The 20,313-nt window shown below is 42.9% G+C and overlaps 1 protein-coding gene across 5 annotated transcripts in view; it reads left to right on the forward strand.

The window, feature by feature from the left end:
- FANCD2 (FA complementation group D2) overlaps positions 1-20,313 on the forward strand; it is a 53,571-nt gene that overhangs the window by 30,854 nt on the left and 2,404 nt on the right. For 2 of the 5 annotated variants that reach the window (XM_080385427.1, XM_080385429.1), the window contains exons 28-41: positions 2,549-2,658; positions 4,149-4,295; positions 5,434-5,550; positions 6,423-6,551; positions 6,745-6,860; positions 8,420-8,533; positions 9,070-9,197; positions 11,220-11,319; positions 13,722-13,844; positions 14,673-14,766; positions 15,319-15,390; positions 16,947-16,988; positions 17,616-17,690; positions 18,817-18,891. In XM_080385427.1, coding sequence (XP_080241553.1) covers positions 2,549-2,658; positions 4,149-4,295; positions 5,434-5,550; positions 6,423-6,551; positions 6,745-6,860; positions 8,420-8,533; positions 9,070-9,197; positions 11,220-11,319; positions 13,722-13,844; positions 14,673-14,766; positions 15,319-15,390; positions 16,947-16,988; positions 17,616-17,690; positions 18,817-18,891 — 1,442 coding nt within the window. Of the gene's footprint in view, positions 1-2,548; positions 2,659-4,148; positions 4,296-5,433; positions 5,551-6,422; positions 6,552-6,744; positions 6,861-8,419; positions 8,534-9,069; positions 9,198-11,219; positions 11,320-12,079; positions 13,441-13,721; positions 13,845-14,672; positions 14,767-15,318; positions 15,391-16,946; positions 16,989-17,615; positions 17,691-18,816; positions 18,892-20,313 lie in introns of those variants that run through there. The other 3 variants (XM_080385428.1, XM_080385430.1, XM_080385431.1) reach the window with 2 other exon arrangements.

The following is a 20,313-nucleotide window of genomic DNA, read 5'->3' on the forward strand; positions in this document are numbered from 1 at the left end:
GCATTGGATAGTCTGTCTCCATGGGTGTGCTGATGCTTAGCATTTAACAGTGAAAATCCAGGGATTTCATTTACTGTTTTTACCTGTCAAAACTATCTTCTGCAGCAGTAAGTTGTTCTGCCTTTGATGGATTTGTGCAATTGTCTGGTACTGAATCTGTGGCTTGAGCTGCCTTGCAAATTCCTGACCTCTAGGCTGTACCTAACTGATGTCTTAGGAACCTTGTCATGACTCTGCTGCACAAGGAAATGCTTCCTTCATCCTTTCCCACTGCTAGCTCCCACAGAGAAGAAACAGAACTTGCCTTTTAGTTTTTCAAGCTGAAGTAGATTTACTTTGTTCTCTCTGCCTCTACTTCTTTTTCTAGTTTAGATTAACATTTCCTGGGAACATGACTGCCTTTGAGCCAAAAGGGACAAAAATTGACATTCCATTCAATGAAAACAACTGGAGGAGGCCACAGATTAGAGAGCCCTTTTCTCCTGTGCCAGACCCATTCTGCAGGGACTGGACCTGTCACGTGAGAGTGATAAAGGCGGAAGGAAAGCTATGACTGTGTTCTGCAGACAAGAGGAGGATCCATCGCTTTAGATACTTTGTTTTGAAGGAGCAGAAGTGCTCAGCATAGTAAGCGTAGCCCAGATGAAGATTCCTGAGCTTAGCTTGTCTTGCCTACAAAAAAATCAGTGAGTGCTGTGACCATAGTTCGCAGCCTTGAGAGCACACAGTTTTGACACTGAACTTGCTCCTCCTTTGAGCGTGCAGCATCTTGTAGCTGAGCTAAATTAAATAGTTTACTGCTAACAAAGAGGGGAAGCCTTCACTCTCCCACTCACATCTGTACTCTTTTAAGTTGCCTGATTTCTTGCCCCATGTTATTACGTGGTAGTTATTTTGGCTATTTACTTTTTGCTGGGTTAGTTTTTTTGCTGTTTTAACAAGTTGACTGCTTAACCAGTGGTCAGTCTTCCTGAGTCAGTGCAAGGCAAGTTTCAGGTGTGTGTGGCTGGGAACATGAGAAAAAGGTAGGAGGAGGAACAGGACTACCCCTGAGCAATGAGATCAGCTCAAGCACTGTCATAAAATCTAGCCTAAGACTATTCCTCAAAGGAAAGGGAACAAGGAGCTCCTCAGGAGAGACATAACATACCAAATTCACTTTCCAGTCTGACTCAGAGGGTTTATTTATTATGACATGGAAGACCTCCTCCTGCCTGACTCTGTTCTTCCAAAGATAATGCAGTGAAAGATGCAGCTTCCTTGGTACTGTCTCACTTCATCTGTGGCTGGGCCCTGGAAAGGATCACAGAGAAACAAAAGCAGAAGTCTCTGATGCTCATCAGCATAGCAGTTATAAAATGGCAGATGAAATTGTATGCCAAATGTTGCACTTGTTGGGGATTTCCCTGAGCATTCCCTTCTCCAAGTTGTTTATGAAGTTGAATAAAACTAGTTCCTGGAGGTTTAAATGGCTGATTCCATCTGAAAAGTCCACGTTAAGTATTACCCTTTGCTGCTTCTCCTATAACAAGCTCTCAGTCCAAGAAAGCACTATTCCAGTTCAGTTCCTTAATAGTTTCTGGTGTAAAACCTTTTCACAGTCTTTTTGGAAATATAAATCTCTTCTGGCTAATAGGTCCCTTTTATTCCAGTGATACCAACATGCTGGCAGGCTAGTTATGCAAAGTTTTCCTTTGCAGAAGCCCTGCTGGCTTCTCCCCAACAGACTGTATGTCCATATGCTCAGTGATCTTATTTTTCTATCGTAGACAGCTCTGCCATTTTCCTAGTGATGGAGGATAGACTCACCAGTCTTTAATTCACTGGATTCTTATTGGTTCCCTTTTTATTAAGAGGAATTATGTTCACAAGCTATTGGCCCTCTGGCACCGTGGCCAGCAGTTCTGAAATGTTGTATCTGAATTCTGCTGGGGACCTTTTGTGAATGTCACCTGGCCTTGGTGGCCTGTTAGCTGTCTGTTTGGTCTAATACATCATGTGCAGTTACTTGAAATCAATGTAGTTTCTTTGATCTCTCCGCTACGTAGCGTGTCAAGTATGAGAATTTCCCTACCATTGTCAGCAGTGAAGACTCTTGCAAGGCATTCACTGAGTTACTCTGCTGTTGGCTTGGCATCCCTGGAAGTCCTTTCTGTAGTTGTGTCTTACCTTCCTTTTCCAGGTCCTCTTCCTTTCTCAATACTGTGTCTGAGGAGGAAACATTGCATTTTGGTTCAAGATTTTTTTAAGATGATGTCCCACTCATTTTTGCGATCACTTCATAATGTTTAAACTACAGTAAGAACAGTGACGCTCACTTTAATTCCTTACTGTGATTTTATAAAAGAGAAGCTGGTTGTGGGGGAGCCCCAAATGCATTTGACTCTTTTGGACTGTGATCCTGGCTATGGATGGCACACAACCTGTGCATGCTCCATGCTTTCTTAGGACTGATCAAAGTACAGCCTGTGCCATTTCCCTGACTGCAAATGCTGTCTATTGTTAAGTGCAGTGCAGCCTTTTTTCTGAAGTTGCTTTTATCTTTAAGGAAAGAAAAAAAAGACTGATGGCAGCAAAGCCGGCTCTGCAGATCGTTCTCCAGCAGATGACAGTTCTGAGGGAAATCAACCTGATGCTGAACTCTCTGAGCTGGAGAAGGTAGGTATATAACCCTGAGGACTTGCAGGAAAGACAGACTATGGAAGATGGTATAGAAGCATAAACAAAAGCTTTGAGAGAGGGATTGTTACTTTCAACTTAATAGAAAGTGGTTCAGTTCTGCTTTCTGACACCTGGCTCCCACCTGAAATCTCAAAATTGCTGGACAGGCCAGCCACTCTCCAGAAGGCACTGTGGCTCAGGGCAGTGCGAATGTGCAGGATTATCAATAATACTATTAGTTACTCTCTGGTTAAGACTATGGAAAGTTTCTATCTTAAGCCAGCGTCTCATCTCAAATTACTGCAATAACATGCCATTCCTAGACTCAGGTCAGAAATTGTGAGATGTATCTGGAAAATACAAACCCTAGTAAGGATCATGTATCTCCCACTGATTCTACTCTGCTTCAATCACGGGTGCTCATTTTGCAATTTTCCTTGAGGTATTTAATCAATGTGTTGTGTTCATGGTAAGGCCTGTTTAAAATTATCCATTTTCATCACACGCTAAGAACCATTTCCCAAACCTATAACTAATGAATTATTGGGTTTTATTTCTTGTTCATCTGAATAACCTCTTATGGTATTGTCATCATGCCTGGAACGCAAGATGTGTGGTAGCTGAAAGAGAAATCAGGGAAGTGTGCCTAGCTTTGGTCTCAGCATCCTGGGGGCTGGGATCTCATAAGCATCCCACAAGGCTTCACTTCTGCCACTGCTGCTAATAAATGTTATTCAGAGTCCATTTTATCCATTTTAGCCAGACAAATATGATTTTACTTCCCTGATATTGTACAGATATGGTAACTGAGTCAGATATGGTAACAAAGTCACTGAAGTTACAGAGAATAATCAAAGTCTCTAATAGTTCTGGGAAGGAATGTATCTAATATTTTTAACTAGTTTACTATTATACATACATACATATATATATAAAAATAAACTAATTACCTAGAGTACTGGCTCCAGACTAAGCCTTAGATACTGTGCCATGCCTGGGACAGCAGAATACAGAAATCCTATTGTGAGCCGTGTGTAACATACACCAGCTCCCACAACAAGATTGTGTGGAGTGAATCTCTAAGAACTGAGATTGTCAATCACAGGCAGCAGAGCATCCCATAGTTTGCCATCCTGGCATTTATCAAAGGTAAAAACATCTGCTGTCATCTTTCATGGTGATTATGGTGCAAGTCCAGAATGGGTTTCACAATGGCCACTGATTCACAGAAAGGAGATAGCAAAGCTTATTACAGTTTCCCAAGTATTTTTTTTTCTAGAAAATTGTTAGTGACTTGTACGGTCCAAAATGAAAATGCTTCTGATTCTATGTGCTTGTCTCTCTGCTAGCTACCATGAGTTATTCTTAGTCTTTTTTTCAACCTGACACAAGATTTAGAAATCTGCATGAAAGAAATAGCTTTATTTGAGTTAGAAAGTCTTATAGTCTTGCAGGTTGCAACCTTAATTCTGCCATTTACTTTTTAGACTGCTGCTGAGAGAGAGGCAGGAACTCCTCTGGCATGGCTGCAGAGCTATCGACCATACTTCCGGGAGTTAGACCTCGAAGTGTTTACTGTACTCCACTGTGGGCTGCTGACAAAGTCTGTCTTGGATGCAGAGATGCATACAGAGGTGAATAGAACAGCATAAAACCATATGGATAAGGCGTTGTGTAGCTACCTCCCTCAGAGGTCTTGGCCCTTTCTGTTCCATTAAAATGGACAGAAGATTGATGTTAAGATATGTTGGTCTGGGGCTGTGAGCTAGGTGCCAAGAGAGAATTTGCCCTGAAAGACACCAAAGTACTTCAAGGCACTGAGATAAGAGGACTTTCCTGAGAACAGCAGAGGTGTAGTGTAACAATGTTAAAACCAAATATAAGTGTTGCATAAAAGGAACAAAGATACAGCATAACATGTTTAGACCTAATGGAAAGAAAGGGGCTTTCGTATTGAATACTGCTGAGCCCTAGGATGTTAAATACACTAAAAGGTGGCTTGCCTTTTAGAAAGAACCTGTGACATTTAAGTAAAGCCCATGTTGCAAAAAGGCAAGTGTCTCCAGGCATCAGCAGATCAGAAACTCAGCACAAGTGTGGGACTGGTGTCATGGATCTGCCTGCAGTGGGCAGGGACCTGTTCATCATCTGGGATTTTATGTAAAACTACATTGCTATGGATGTGGAAAGCAGAAGTGTTTAATTTCGTTACACTCTTTGCAGACAGGCTGTGTCGATCTGGAGTCTGATTTTGTTAGGCTACAGTAAGATTCATAAAATGTGAAAAGGCCATGGCAGGCTGGAGTACAGCCTGGCCTGCTCCAAGGACAGCTGTCTGTGTGTGCAGGTCACAGGCCAACTGGAAGACTGTTTGACAAGTCTCTTGGGCTATGTGGTGTTATTTTAAATTACTTTGACTATTACTCAACTGGTGAATTTTGTGATTCTTTGGGCTTAAACCTGTCTTTATCCTTAGAGGCTTATTTTCAATGTCAGTGTATATAAATCAGTTCTCTCTCAGTAGTAAAGTGTTACTGACATTGCCTCAGCTATGTTCAGAGCACCAGGTTTTCTTCATGCTTTGAGTAACCAGAACCAGTGCCCCATACCTGCAATGGGGGAGGCATAAAACCTTAACATCTACTAAATAGGTCCCTGGCTGAGGTTAACTAAGCCGGGAGTCGTAACTGGAAATGGAGGGGGGGTGAACATGGGCTTCAAGGCACTACAGTTATGTCTGGGACCTGGGATTCAGCATTCTTGTAATTGTAGGCTTGTGAAGTTGTGCAGCTGGGGCCTGCTGAACTCTGCTTCCTTCTGGATGACCTGTGCTGGAAGCTGGAACATGTGCTGACTCCGGGCTCCACCAGGAGAGTGCCCTTTCCAAAGGCAAGTACAGCAGCAGCCAGTGGGTCTAGACCTGGGCTTGAGGCATCAGTGGTCTCCAGGCCTTTCCCGAGAGAAATGTTGTTCAGAATTATTTTCACCTAACGGTTAAATGGAAGTCTGATACCCAACTGTGTGTCAGAGCAGCACTTGCTCTTTCAAAAGTCTTCTGTACCACTTCCCTCGCTGAAGTGTTTGCAGCATTTGGCTCTCTGCATGTCTCAGGGAAGGGTATATAACTGAGGGAAAGCCTTGTAGCCTCAAAACTCAAGTGACCGTTTTCCCAGCCCTCCCTGGGGAGATTGGCTCTGCTGTTCAAGAAGCAGCTCAGGTTAGGCAGACCAGGTAGCTCCTGCATCCAACAGAAGTTATCGCATCTGTGTTTCTGCTTTTTCTGCAGTCCTTAGAAGAACACCCTGAGCGCAGTGACTCCTTGCATTTCTGTCTGATGCCTTCAGGAGGAAAATAAACGTGTGGCTCGTTGCATTAAACTATGAGAAATACACTACAACCTGATGGACTCTATCATATTCTGAGTTCTTTCTTGTCTTTTGAACTTAAATCCTATGTGCAGAGACAGCCTTCTTTTAGAGTAAAATATTGGACTCCATGATCTTAAAGGTCTTTTCCAACCTAAATTATTCTATGATTCCATAAAAGAGCTGCGCATCACATCAGTTTTATTCTTTTCATTGAATGTCATCCACTTGTTGGTGCTGGTTGTTCAGCCGAAGCCAATTTTCTTACTCTGTGGCCCTTCCTGACAGAGTGTATGACATCAGGAATTGCACTGCTCAGGAGAAGTCTAAGAGGTGCTACTTGATGTGAAGTTATTCTCAAGTACGGCTGACCTTAATCTTTTGCATTTGCTGCAGGAAAGAAGCTACAAGGATATTGGCTTTTCCCACCTGTGTCAGAGATCCCCCAAGGAAGTTGCTATGTGTGTAGTCAAGCTACTAAAGCCATTGTGTAATCACATGGAGAACATGCACAACTACTTCCAGGTCAGCGGGCAGCAATTCTTACTCAAAAAACTGTTGAGTTTTGTCACCTCTAAAGGTATTTTTACTTTTGTTTGTGGGGAAGAGTCGCTTTGTTTTCTTCACGTTTTTCAATGTGGAATTTACAGAAATGAATTCTTGTGCCATTGTCTTTCCCTGGAATAGCATCTAATGCATTATTTGTTCTGTATTAAAGGCAGTTACACAAAATCGGGATGTGGGAGATGAACCAGGAGTTAACAACCAGGAGCACCAGCTGATGTCCTTTTGTTACCAACAGCTGTTACTAACTTTTCGCTCCCTATTTGCTTGGTGAGTTTAAACAAAGAAGTACTTGGTCACCTAAATGAGCAAAGTCCATTTATTGCTTCCCCTTCTTGCTTCTTTTCTTTAAAGTGTTTCTACTTAGCAAATGGCCTGCCAGCATGCAGAACACACTGCAGTGGCTGGAGACTTTTAAGGGCTTTATAGTTATGTCAAGCTTCCTTGCCTGATCCTGAGTTGAACTAAAACTGTAGGTGATGAAGCACTGAACTGGATAGAATTCAATGCGCTTTTGGATCAAGGCAAGCATAAGTGGCATGCTGGCACACCTCGTTGTGCAGCTCCCATTCTGCATAGGGATCTTGGAGTTTCTTACCCAGTAAGTCCCCTCATCCTTTGCTAAGTTGTCACTGCCTGAATCCTGAGCAATGAATTTCTTTTGCTGATGGGAAAGGAGGAATGTGTACTTCATTAAAGGAAAGCCTGTGCTGCTGATGTGCTCAGACTGGATTCAGAAATGTCAAACAACAATGCTTGTGCAGCGTGGATTTGACCTCTGCATCTGCTAATATAATCCAGGATTGCGCCATAGAAGTTTTTTCTGAACCCTAATTTAGATCTGTGTGTGGAAAGTGTTTTATCTTTGTTGTACTTCAAACACAGTAGTAACTGTGCAAAAAGTGTTTGAGGTCTGAGGTTTGCCTCTCCCATTGGCCACTACTGGATCCTCAGGGACCCTGGTCCACTTCTGACTATTCCCAGATTTGTCATTTTCTCATCAGTCAGTATGAATGTTGGTTGTTCCTGAGTCTGTCTATATTGTAAACCAAAGAACCTCATCTGCTTTGTAACCACAGGCAGCTCAAGATCAGTTTTGCTGTTTGGTTTGGATAGACTCTAACATAATTCTGTTTTGCTTGGGTCAGGCAGCTGTATATTGGGGTCAGCTGTCCAGCCACTTTAGTCCAACAGTCCAACAACTAAAGTACAACTCTTTTCACATATGTTTAGTCAAGCCCTCTTATGCTACCAATAGTTAATTAACTTGCGTGTTAAAGGTGCACTTGAGCGTTACCATTATCGAGTTCACGTGTTCAGTCTAGAATGTGGATACGTTTGAGGATTTCCAGAATGCCTGTCCTCACTGAATGATTTCGCAGACACTGGTAGTACAAAGAATTGATGAAGATCTCTAGTTTACCTCCCTGTTAGGTTCCTTCCTACCTGTTGTTCAAGAGGTTACCAGCCACCATCACTGCATTTGCACAGCAACTGTCATTACACATCCTCTTCTTTTCAGGTCTGCATAGCATGGTTGTAGTATATATGGACCTCCACTTATGTGAAATGGCCTGTCCCCACCAAGCAAGGTGTACAGTCTGACTGAAAAGTTAATAATTGTGTGTGCAGAAGGTTTTCCATTCCCATTTAGTTTTCAGGTTTTTGTGTGCCCTTGTAACATTCATATTGCGGGGGTCTTCTTGCATATCCAACCTCTGTATTTTTCTTGTTGCAAAAAATATGCCCAAATATGCTTTTGCATCTGATACCTCTCTTCCTTCTAGTCTGATGATGAACTGGATTTTTCTTTTTTCCCCTCCCTTCAGGAATGGTTTTTCTCGGCAGGAAAATACTGACTTGCTAAGGTCAGCTCTCCAGGTCCTTGCAGAGAGGCTAAAGCCAGGAGAGACAGAGTTTCTTCTTCTTGAGGAGCTGATAAGGTAGAATCAGTATTTCCCAAGCTCTGAAAGGGATGAATTTCTAGCCGTTTCCCCTGTTTTCTGTGGGCATTACGGGTTAATGTGTGTTTGGGAGCTCTCACGGAGACCACGCTAGCTTCAAACAGAGCTTTGTATTTAATTGAACAGCAGAGCAGTCAAACCTAATGAAAAGGAGCTACTGGATTAAAAAATATGCATTAATCTATGGATCTCATTTGCTTGTATGCTATTTGAGATGAGAAGATGAGTAGGATTCACAGAAGGAATTAATATGTTTCAGGTGGTTAAAATGCTTAGAGGAACTAGGCAAAAGCAGTATATAAAGAAGTTGCTAGACTTAGAGTAACTGGGGCTTGAGAAAACTTTCTCAGTGACTGTATTTTTATCTACTAGTGGTTGACTACCCCTTCTTCAGAAGGGCACTGTCACAGGCAAAATAGTAGGCTAGGATCTAATACTTCCTTTTTATTGATGTGTTTCTAGGCGATTTCTCTGTCCTCATTGTTTTTACCTTTTCCCTTTCCTGTCATCCCCAGTGACAGTTTTCACTACCTACTGAATTTCCAGCAGAGTGTTCCCAGCTTCTACTGTGCATTCATCCTCACTCAGCTCCTGATTGCTATTGCTGAGAAACCAATGGCTGGCTGGAAGAAAGAGAAGATGGGTAACGTGTGAAGAACCTCTAATTTCAGATCAGTCTTTGTGCTGTCCTTTGCCTGTAAATCTTGGGTTCTATCTCAGGAGTGCATATTTTGAGGGAGATATTTCCTTTGGTATCCTAGTAATCTGACTGGGTAAACAGTCCTAGCTGTTAATAAAAGGAACAGCAGTAAATATATTGGAACCTCTTTGCTGTTTTGCTGTGCCTCAGTCACATGCAGGAAGGCAGACTCCAGCTCTCTTAGCTGGTGTTTTTAAAAACAAAGCCTCACAGCTTTTAAGAGTTCTAAGAACAAGCCTGATATCAAATGATTAATAAAATTGAATGTATCGTTAGTAGTTTAATTTTAAAACAATTAGAACAAATGGGTAGTTAATATTTAATTCCGGCTACAAGCATTTTTGTATGTCCTGTTCAGTGCTTTGTCAAGTGCTTTTGTTTAAAAGAACCTCAAGGTTACAAGCAAAAAGGAATTTCAAAAGAAAACGCTCCCACAGGATAAGATGAGCTGACTGGAGGCTCACCATACAAAATGAGCTCAATAAAACTAGGGGAAAGATAATTTTGAACTCATCAGAAAGTCAGCAAAACTAGAGGAGAGGTAATTCCAGCAGAGGGAGATCGCAACCATGAAACCCTCTGACTCCAAAGAAAGTAAGAACTGAGCCTGGGAGCTAATTAACATAAGATGTGATAAAATTACTTAACCAATAGGGAACTGAATACTAAATAATGAAGGAATGTTGTAATAACTTGTAACTAATGAAGACTGACTTCTTTGTTTGCTAAAATGTATAAATAGTGTAAAGTTTTCTCAGTCGGAGAGCTAGTTTTTGTGGATTACCACCTAGCTCCCTACTTTGCACAAATTAGAATAAAAGATAGGAGTACCTTGACTTGGTGTGTGAACTGGTGCCGTGCACGGAGTAATGGACCTGCTTACGGGACAACAAGGCTGCTGTTCAATTTTGGTACTAGTTAAATCACTGATTATGGAGGTGATCATAGACTGAATCCCATGTAGCTTCCTAGTGCAAGTACAGATGTCTGTGACAGCTCATTTCCAAAAACCATGGAAGTGAACTGCAAATATAGCTGTTACTTCAGGGCAGAGAGAGGGAAACCTATATATTCTTAACCCCATGCAACAGATGTTTTCAATTAAGAGAGCTTTTCTCATGCATTAGGACCCATTCTGTAAGAGGAACAGCATTCAAGCAGATAAGGCGTAGACACTCTTGCAGGGAATATACAGGCAAACTAGTTGGTTTCCACTTTGTCACACACTGGAATAAAGACTCCAGAAGGTCACCTCTCAGCCTTATCTTGTACTAAGACACCTCTAGAATTTGTCCTTCCGAGATCCCCATAGCCAGTCAGGATTATAAGTTCCCTACTTCTAGATTATTTTGCTGTTTAAACAGTCCCACGTTGGGAGAATTGCCTTCTGAGTGTGGCTGGGGCAAAATTTTAACTAATAATTTCCTAGTTTTAAACATTTCTGCAAGAGACAAGTAGGTTTGTTAGCAGTTTTAAGAAACTGGTAAAATATAAACTTGCCTGTTCACATTTTTTATTATTATAGCACTGTGGCCAAAAAGTCAAGTCACTTGTTATTGGAATTTCATTTCTAGAAATGCATGCCCTATGGGTTGCATATTGCCTAATTAAAAACAGACAGTGGGCACACTGTAGAAGCTACTGAACAAATAAGGCTTAACATAAGTTTGTCAGGGAGAAATGGCCAGAGATGGATCACTGTTCTGCTGTGAACAGGTATTGATCCTGTTCAGCAGATCTAGAAGCACACTGGATGTGTGAATGTATTTTGTTGTCACGATGCGTGTTCTTGTGGCCTTACTGCTTTTTAGGACAAACGTGTTTCTGACTTACTAAAGTTCAGGCATGTGGAGAGGTAGCAATGTTGTGATCTTCAAAAAACCCATTTGGACAAACTGCCTTTATATGGAAGAAGGAAATTTTCTCGGTTTCTTCCTTCAGTAAGTTATCCCTTGTCTTTTACAGCTTCACTAGCAAAGCAGTTCCTCTGCCAGTCGTGGGTGAAGCCCAGTGGAGACAGAGAGAAGGGCAGCCAGTTCAACAGTGCACTGCATACTCTGCTCTGGTAAGGCTCAAGCCATTGTCTCCAGCATGCGGAGACACTCGTGTTCTAATAATTACTGTCACTGCGGGGGAATGACCCCTTTCAGTCATAACCCTCGTACTTACACAGTTTGGCCTAAAGCACTGTTTCTACAGCATTGAACGTGAGTGATAGGAAGAATTCTGTTAGCCATTGGCCATAGAAGCATGTTTGGACCTCATATTTGCTAGAGCATAGCCTGTCAGTATACATCAACACATCTATACACATATGCGTGTGTACATACACATACAACTTTGGATATGGACCAAAGTGTCTGGTTGTTGTGGGGTTTTTTTCATTAAACTGAAAGCAAATCAGCTCTCACTAAAGTAAAGGAGAGCAGGACTGAGTATTAGGTGAAATGCAGTCACAGAATCACAGGATGGTTAAGGTTGGAAGAGACCTCTGGAGGTCACCTTGTTCCAATGCTCCTGCTCTGGCAGGTGGCCTAGAGCAGGTTGCCCAGGACCATGCTGGGCACAACCCTCTAAGCTTGGCTGTTCAGCCAGTTTTCAATCCACCTCCCTGTCTGCTTATCCAGCCCCTACTTCAGCAGCTGCTCTGTGAGGATCTTACAGGAAACAGTGTTGAAAGCCTTACAAGTCAAGGTAGACAATATCCACTACTCTCCCCTCATCCACAAGCCAGTAGTTTCATTGAAGCTTACCAGGCTGCTTGGACTTGACTTCCCCTTGGTAAATCCATGCTGACTACTCCCAACCACCTTTTTGTTCTTCAGGTTCCTGGAGATGGTTTCCAGGTTAGTTGTTCTACCGCCTTCCCAATGATCAAGGTGTGGCTGACTGGCCTGTAGTTCCCTGGGTCATTTCTCCTGCCCTTCCTGAAGACAGGAGTGACGTTTGCTTTCCTCCAGCCCCCAGACACCTTTCCCAATCACCATGATCATTCAAAGATAACTGAGACTCCCCTCACAATGACATCAGCCACCTCCCTCAGCACTCAGGGCCTATGGACTTAGGTATGTCCTGTTTGCTGAGCTGTTTTCTAACCTGATCCTCTTCCACAAAGTCTTCCTTGCTCCAAACTTACCCTGCTCTGAGGCATGGGATTTCTGGAGGCCAGTTTTGCTAGTAAAGACTGAAGTGATGAAGGCGTTCAGTCCCTTAACCTTTTCCTCAGCCTTTTCCATGTCCTGTGTCTTTGGGCCCCTGCCCCGTTCACCAGTGAACCCACACTTTCCCTAGTCTTCTCTTTGCTACTCATGTAGAAAAAGAAACCCTTCTTGCTGCCCTTGACATCCCTCCCCACATTCAAGAGATTCAACTCCCCAAGGACTTTGGCTTTCCTAACCACATCTCTGCAAGTCTGGACAGTCTCTATATTCCTCTCAGGTTACCCATCTCTGCTGCCACCTTCTGTATACTCCCTTTGTGTGTTTTGCTAGGAACTGCATCTTCATCCATGCAGGCCTCCTGGCATTTTTGTTTGACTTACTGCTCTTTGGGTTGGGCTGTTCTTGAGGTTGGAGGAGGTAACCCTTAAATATCAACCAGCTTTCTTGGACCTTCCCTGTGGGCCCCTGCCCCATGGCGAGAAGATCCATGAAGAGGCCAAAGTCTGCCCTCCTTAAGTCCAGGGTTATGATCTTGCTGTTTATCCTGCTTTCTCCTCTCAAGATCCTGAGCTCCATCATCTCATGGTCACTGCAGCTAAGGCTGCCTTCAACATTCCCATGCCCAAAGAGACCTTCCTTGTTTTTAGTTGTGAGGTCTGGCAGAGCACCTTTCCTCATCAGCTCCTCTATCACTTCTCTCGGGAAGTTGCCATTGATGCTCTCCAGGAACCTCCTGGATTGTTTATGCCCTCCAGTGTTGTCCTTCCAGAAGGTATCATGATGGTTAGTCCCCCATGAGGACCAGGGCCTGCAAACATGGGGTACTTCCAGCTGTCTGTAGAAGGCTTCATTTACTTGTTGTTCCTGATCCAGATGGCCTATAGCAGACACCTGCTACGATGTCATGCTATGATGTCCCCCATACTGGTTGGCTCTTTCATCCTTACCCATAAGCTCTCGGTTGGCTTATCACGCATCCTCAGGCAAAGCTCCATGCATGTCAGCTGTTCTCTCACATAAAAGGGCAACTCCGGCTCCTCTTCTTCCCAGCCTGTCCTTCCTAAATACAAGAATGAGGAAATATTAAATCCAGGTATGTTTCAGGTCATGGTAGCTTTTAATGACGTTACTGTGACAGTTCTAAGTATTGCTTTGGATTTCCTAATCGTAATCCTATGATTGCCTTTGGCATAAGAATGAGCTTGACAGTTTTAGGCCACATGTTGCAGGTAGGGCAGTGTTTCAAGAACTTGATGTGTTACTCTGCATAACGTTTTCTGATGAGCTAAGCTGGTTTTGGATTTAGTGTCTACCTGGAGCATGCAGATAACATCTTGAAAGCTATAGAAGAAATCTCCAGTGTCGGTGTTCCTGAACTGATCAACTCTGCCAAAGATGGATGTTCTTCTACTTATCCTACACTAAGCAGGTAATTACATCAATAGAAACTTTGAATTTCATGAGATGCATAATGGCAATTTCTGCTTTTTAGTATTCAATTTTCTTATTTTGTGGCCTATGGTTTCATGTTAGTACTGCTGTGGACTGCTCTGGGCATTGGTAAACACTTTTTTGGAAGTACACAACGGGTTAGTAAATGGCTAGCTTTACGTCAGGGTGGAATGTCCTTGTGCATTAACACGATGTTGAGTTTATTATTTATAAGCCATTTTAATTGGAGAATGAACTGCTGTCCATCGTCAGGTATGTTACCTCTTTCTGTGCTGCTGTGGTGGTATAAAGCGCTCCAAAAGTCAGCCTCTGAGGCCTGGGGTGGCTGTAGGCAGTCCTGGCTGGTATGCAGTGTGCAAAAGCACACTCAGGGCGTTTCTGCTCCTAGCACAGGAGTTTTGGGAGCATGGATTCAAGATGTTGCTGCTGCTACCAAGGGAATTTGGAAGAATGGTTTATGCAGGGATGGCCAAAGTTTCTGCACTTTGGAACTACCAAAATCGTCCTGAAAGCTGCAAACCTTTCACTGTGCATCCCCAGAGCTACAAAGAAGTTGGTGGTGTCTTATGTGTGGTTCATACTGGGGAAGTGGCAGTGACTTCCCAGGATTCTCCATCTGTCCGAGCGATGGGGCTGGGCTATACATGCTTGTGAGTCCTAGGGTCGATCTCCTGTGATTTCCTGTTGAGAAAGATGCCCAGCAGGGTAACCTTCAAGCTGTCCACATTGTTCTGTGGACAAGAAGCAAGAAGCCTATCTGGATGCTCAGAGTCAGCTTTTAGTTTTACTCTCACTTTCTCCACAGGCAGACGTTCCCGGTTTTTTTCAGAGTAATGATGGCTCAGCTAGAGAGTTCAGTGAAAAGCATCCCAGCTGGGAAACCATCAGACTCAAGTGAGGTAGGAAAATAGATGCACTGAACTCTGAGGGGAGGAAGACATAAGTTAAACTGTACAGTACAGTAAAGATGTATAAATTGGAAAGGAATCTACTTCTGAACTTTGTATAGGAAATGCAGTCAGACAGCTTCATTCATCAGCTAATACTGCTATACATATATGTGTATGGTAACGTATAAGCGGCATCCTTTTTTTCGTGTTTGTACCATAACAAAAATCCAGTAAATCCAGCAGAAACTATAACCAGAAAATGGGTAGTAATTGGCAAAATGCTAAGCTGTGCAGTTGGTCTGCACACCTGTGTGGGAGCACAAAATTATTTTGCAATCGAGAGCTGCTCTGAGAGCAAGGAAGGGTGTTAACTCTTAGCGTTTTAAGCCATGCGGGCACTGATCAGGCTGGAACTGCCATTAAGTGGTTTGCTGTGATAAATCTGCCTGTGGGGAAGTTTTGTTCCAAACAATTATTTGGGTACAGCAAACACTGAGAGAGCATCCAGCAAGGTGAGAGGAGATAAACCATCTTGAGTTATTGTCCCCTTGCATCCGTTAGGTGCAACTGGAGAAGCTGCTGCAGTGGAACATTGCTGTGCGGAATTTCCATATCCTCATTAACTTGGTTAAGGTGAGGTTCTGGTGGTTTTTCTGGCTTTACCTTCAGATTCCCAGCAAAGCCCAGTGTACCCACGTTCATGAGCATAAGGGAAAAACGTGAAGTATGGCTGGCTGGTGGAACAACCTGGAGGTGGTAAATAAAGCCAGTTATGACCTGTGTGCAAGGGCTTCCATTTACCTTTCACTTCAATACTACTTAATGCTTACAGCCTGCACATCTTAATGATGTAGTTCCCTCACAAAAAAAAAGTCTTCACAAAGACAGGATGACGTTAGCAAGTGCAGAAAAAAGGACTGAATGAACACCCTAGTTTCCTGGTGCAGTGTTTTGTGTCTGACAGAGTCCACTGCCAGCTGTGGAAGAAAGCAGATGGGAGAAACCCTTCAGATAGATCTGGAATAACGTCTGACAGAAGGAAATGTTCTGATGTACTTAGCTGAAGGCAGGCAATCCAAGAAGCCTTGGATTTCTGTCTGTAGCTTGCATATTCAGAGCTTATCTGATAGCCCTCAGATTTACTTACTCTTTATGGTAACATACAGTCTTCCTTTGAATCCTGCTGACAATTCATGTCATCCTGTGGTGATGAACTCCAGAGGCCAGCCCCACTGGATGAGATATTCACTTTCATCAGTTTTTGGAGCTGGTACATTCAGTGTCACTGATTGTAGTGATGTTTTGGGCAAAAGGCAAGAGGTACAGCTGCATTTTTCTCTTTGCTTAGGTTGATCATTACTGTTTGCTTTTGTCATATCTGAAGTAATGATCAGTAAGTCCAGCTTTTTCAAGTTCAGCTTATGAGCTCTGGTGACTCGAGCTGGATTCTTCTATACAGCAGCATTCACTGGAGCCCTGCCTGTGCTCCAGACACCTTTTGAGAGCATAAAGGGTAGAGCTGGACCAGCTAGTTCTGTTTTGCAGTCTATAGCAGCACAAGGTTACCTTCACAGCTCTCACTCAAGTCTGTGTGCTATGCTAGTTAAAACATTCAGTAATTAGTTATAGAATTGGTCACTGGCAAAAATACGTACGCAAATGTCTATCAGAAGAAAGCCTTCAAGACAGCTGAGACTATCTGTTCCATTTCTTTTTTTGCTGTTGGATCACAGCTGTGTGTCACCTGTGCAGTGACACCTTGTGTCTTTTGACAGCTGGCACCATTAACATAGTAGTTTCATTATTTCCTCCAAAATATATTATTGTGCACATCTCAGTTTTGCTTCATCCATTATGTGGTTACTTGCCTATCAGCTGGACTTGGGTCTCAGGTCCCAAACTATTAAGAACTTCAGACTCATTGAGATAATTCTGTGCCATCTGCAAAAGCTGCATCTTAGATCACCAGATAGCCATCCTGCCAAGTACTTCCACCTGACAGCCACTATATTTCACACACTGATGTGGTGTTCTCTGTTGAAATCTGAAAATGGATGTTGCCTTAGAACAGATTTCATGCTTTAATGAAGGGTGTGTAATGAAGGGCTGGTTTTAATTGGCTGCTGTTCTCACATTATTTCCTTTAGACTTGTGGATTGATCTGGCTCTCTTTTTTCCTCTTGCCCAAGCAGGTGTTTGACAGCAGGCCTGTACTCAGCATTTGCCTGAAGGTAAGCAAGAATTCAAAACAATTGAAGAGAGCAGTGTAAGTACCAGTTTTCTTGGATCGCTGCCTCCAGCGGAGTAGAGTGTTTACTGAATTCTCTGGAAGAAGCAGATACTGTTTCTCATACTTTTGACTGTCTTCCACTAATCATATGGTTCGACCACAACAAACTTACTGCAGTTGGCATTACTGATTTTACACCCTTTCCCCTCTCTCCTTTTCCATGGTACTCCAAATGAGATGAAACATCACAGCAGACAGGCCTCCCTTGGAGCCCGGAAAGATATGTCCCTCTGCAACTCTGACTTTTCTGGCTAGGATTCATATATATGTGCAGTGATTCTAACGTTTTGTGTTTAGTTCAGTTTTATTCCCAATTTGCTAGTAAATAAAACCAGGGATGTGTACAGTGATGAGACCTTGCCCTTCTAGCCTCTTCGCAGTGATTAAAGTGGGACCCTTTACTCATCCTCTATATTCCACTACAGCCTTCACATGAATTTAGTCTTACTACTGAGAACAGTCGCTAGGTTATTCTCGAAAGAATTATCGTTATCTTATCTGACTTTGTGATGCTTCTTTGAAAAGGAATTTAAATCTGCCTTCTGATTTATTTATCATTCTTTTATAGTACGGCCGTCTCTTTGTAGAAGCGTTTCTGAAGCTTGCCATGCCTCTCCTGGACTACAGCTTTAAAAAGCACAGGGTAAGCCTTTTGGAGACAGAACTGTCTGGAATCAGTTGGGAAGCATGACTGATGTTTGTTAGAAGGAGATTCCTGTCTCTGGTCACACATTGGCATGACACTTCATCACAAACACACATAATGTCTCCAGCTGTGCTCTGCCCTGTTTACTTGCCTGTCCCATGTGCTTTCAGCAAACAGATTGCTCGTTTCCCAACTTGCCATCACTCTTGTGGTTAGATGGCTTCACTGTTAGCAAAGGAAGCCCTTTCAGCCTCCATCTCCTTTGAAAGTTATTACCGCAAAGGTGTCACTCGTAGAGTAGGAAGCTCATGTGAGCAGTCAGATTGCTGACAGCTTGTGGTCCAGATGGACAGTGACATTGGTGCCTTTGCAATAATTCATGGAGCTTTGAGCAGGACAACATGCATGAGTGCAGACGGACAGGCCAACCTTGCTGTGCTATATGACAAGCAAGAACAGTTCACTTATTCCCCCTGCTTTGTTGTGAGGCAATCCAGCTTTGCCAGTGAGACTCATGCTTTGGCTTAGTCTTCACAACTTGTTTCTCTAATAGAGCTCTTTTCTACTGCAAATGTAAGATCTGCTCTCACGGATGTTTGAGGGAATGAGGTTGTCAGATATCTAGTCATTGCCACTGGACAATAGAAAGTGCTATGTAATTTGCTCAATAGAGAGGACTGATACCCAGAGTTCATGCTGGATGCATTTCAAATACCAAGTCTAGCAGTATGTTTTATGCTTTTCCTCGATGCAGGAGGTTTCCTCTATTCCTCTATTTATACTTTTCCCCCTAGTTCAGAAGGTTATACTCAAGGCCAGGTGTGACAAGATTGTCTTGCTTTTAATCGTGCCACTTCCACTGATAATCATTAAACTGATTCAAAGTCAGTTTCAGTTCAGAGTGCTTGGCCTTGTGACATGTGGTTATGCTTTACCAGTAACTTTACAAGTTACTTAAGATGCACAGTGCAAGTCTCCTATGGCTTAATCCTGTTTGTCTGATGTTTCCTGCATATGTGCATCATATCTCTATCCCATAGCCCTTTGAAAGGACTGCTAAGACTAATACTGTTTCCTTATGGAAAAATCCTTTGAGAATGATTTGCTGGTCTACTTATTGCAGGATGATGTGCAGAGTTTGCTGAAAAACTTGCAGCTGAGTACCAGACAACTTCATCACATGTGTGGTCATTCCAAGGTAAGATAAGTTCTAATTGCAGCACAAACTCCTGTCCTAAGAATGATTTATTTCCCTTCCACTCCTTTTCTAGGGCATAGTCAGGTTCTACCTGCAGGCTTCCAGCAGTGTCTGTACAAGCAAAAACTCTGAGAGGAGGAGAAATAGCCTTGGTTAATGGCCCAGAGTTGAAATCTTTGATCTGGAATTGGCTTATTTGGATGTCAGATCAGGTTAGCATACCTGGTTTTTTAGGACAGAGGTTTATTGAACATCTTTGGTTGCTGGCATCTGTAAGAGGGTGTTTCTGAGGACACAAGCTAAGACCTTGGAGACCTCTTGCATAAGGTACAGATGCCAGACTGATGATACGGGAGAGAAGTTTTGGCAAAGATCAGCAGCCTTGCAAGTGAGAAGAATCAGCAACAGGAGGCAGACAAGGGGAAAACCTTACTCAAAGTGCTCTTGCGGTGCCTTTTTGGTATTATGTTGATAGGGAAGAGGCTAAAGAGAGGGAGGAAGGTGGTAACGTGCAACCAGTCTGCCAGTCTCTCTGTAGAAGACTTAGGTCAGGAAGGAAGGAAGGAGAGGATTAACACTGCTTACAGCGTGGGGAGCCAGTGCTTGTTGTAAGAGAGTCACATGGAAGAAGACGGAAAGAACTTCATGTGTGCTGCTTTGTTCCTGACTCCTAAAAGGTTCAAGAACACCTGTCTGAGAAGGGAGCTTTGCCAAAGTAGTTGAAGGGAGAAAGCCAGCTGTTAGCATGGCTCCCTAAGCTGGATTTGCTACCAGTTTAGTCCAGAGTTGGGATCAGGACATAAAAGTCTAGCTAGAGATCAGAAGATGCCATTGCTGCTATCAGCATAGGAGAGAATTGCAAGTTGGCACAAACCCTGGAGGTGCTAAAAAGTCCTTCTCGTGTTTGAAATTGAAATCCTCATGTGCGCTTTAAAGTCACAATTCACCTTGTAAATGGGATAACATCACTGCAGCTTGTGATGTCTTGTTTGTCTTTGCACTTGACTAGTATTTTCAAGTGCCGTGTCCCATGGTCCCTATTAGAGCCTGTAACTACTATTAGCCAACACCTGTGTTTTACCACTGCTCTTGTATCTGTTGCAGTCTGGTTAGGTCTCTGTGCCAAATCATTTTTGCAAGAATGAGAAGGCAGCAGGTGAATCTAGGCAAATAAATGTATACGATGAATGCTCCATACCTGTTTGAAGAGGAGTTGACAACAATTGTTAAATCAGTCTTGATTTTACTTTAATATAAAACTGACGTACCATGCAGTATTACCTAAGATTTGCTACTCTCCCTCAATATAAGTGTCTTTAAAGAGCATCATGCAGCAGACAATAGTGATCAGCTTTGCCTATAATTTCCTAAGTATTTGTCATTTACTCTTTCACACCAAGCCTCTCTTCTGTTTACATATCT

The sequence above is a fragment of the Falco punctatus genome, assembly GCF_963210335.1.
Source record: "Falco punctatus genome assembly, chromosome: 4".
Lineage (NCBI taxonomy): Eukaryota > Metazoa > Chordata > Aves > Falconiformes > Falconidae > Falco > Falco punctatus.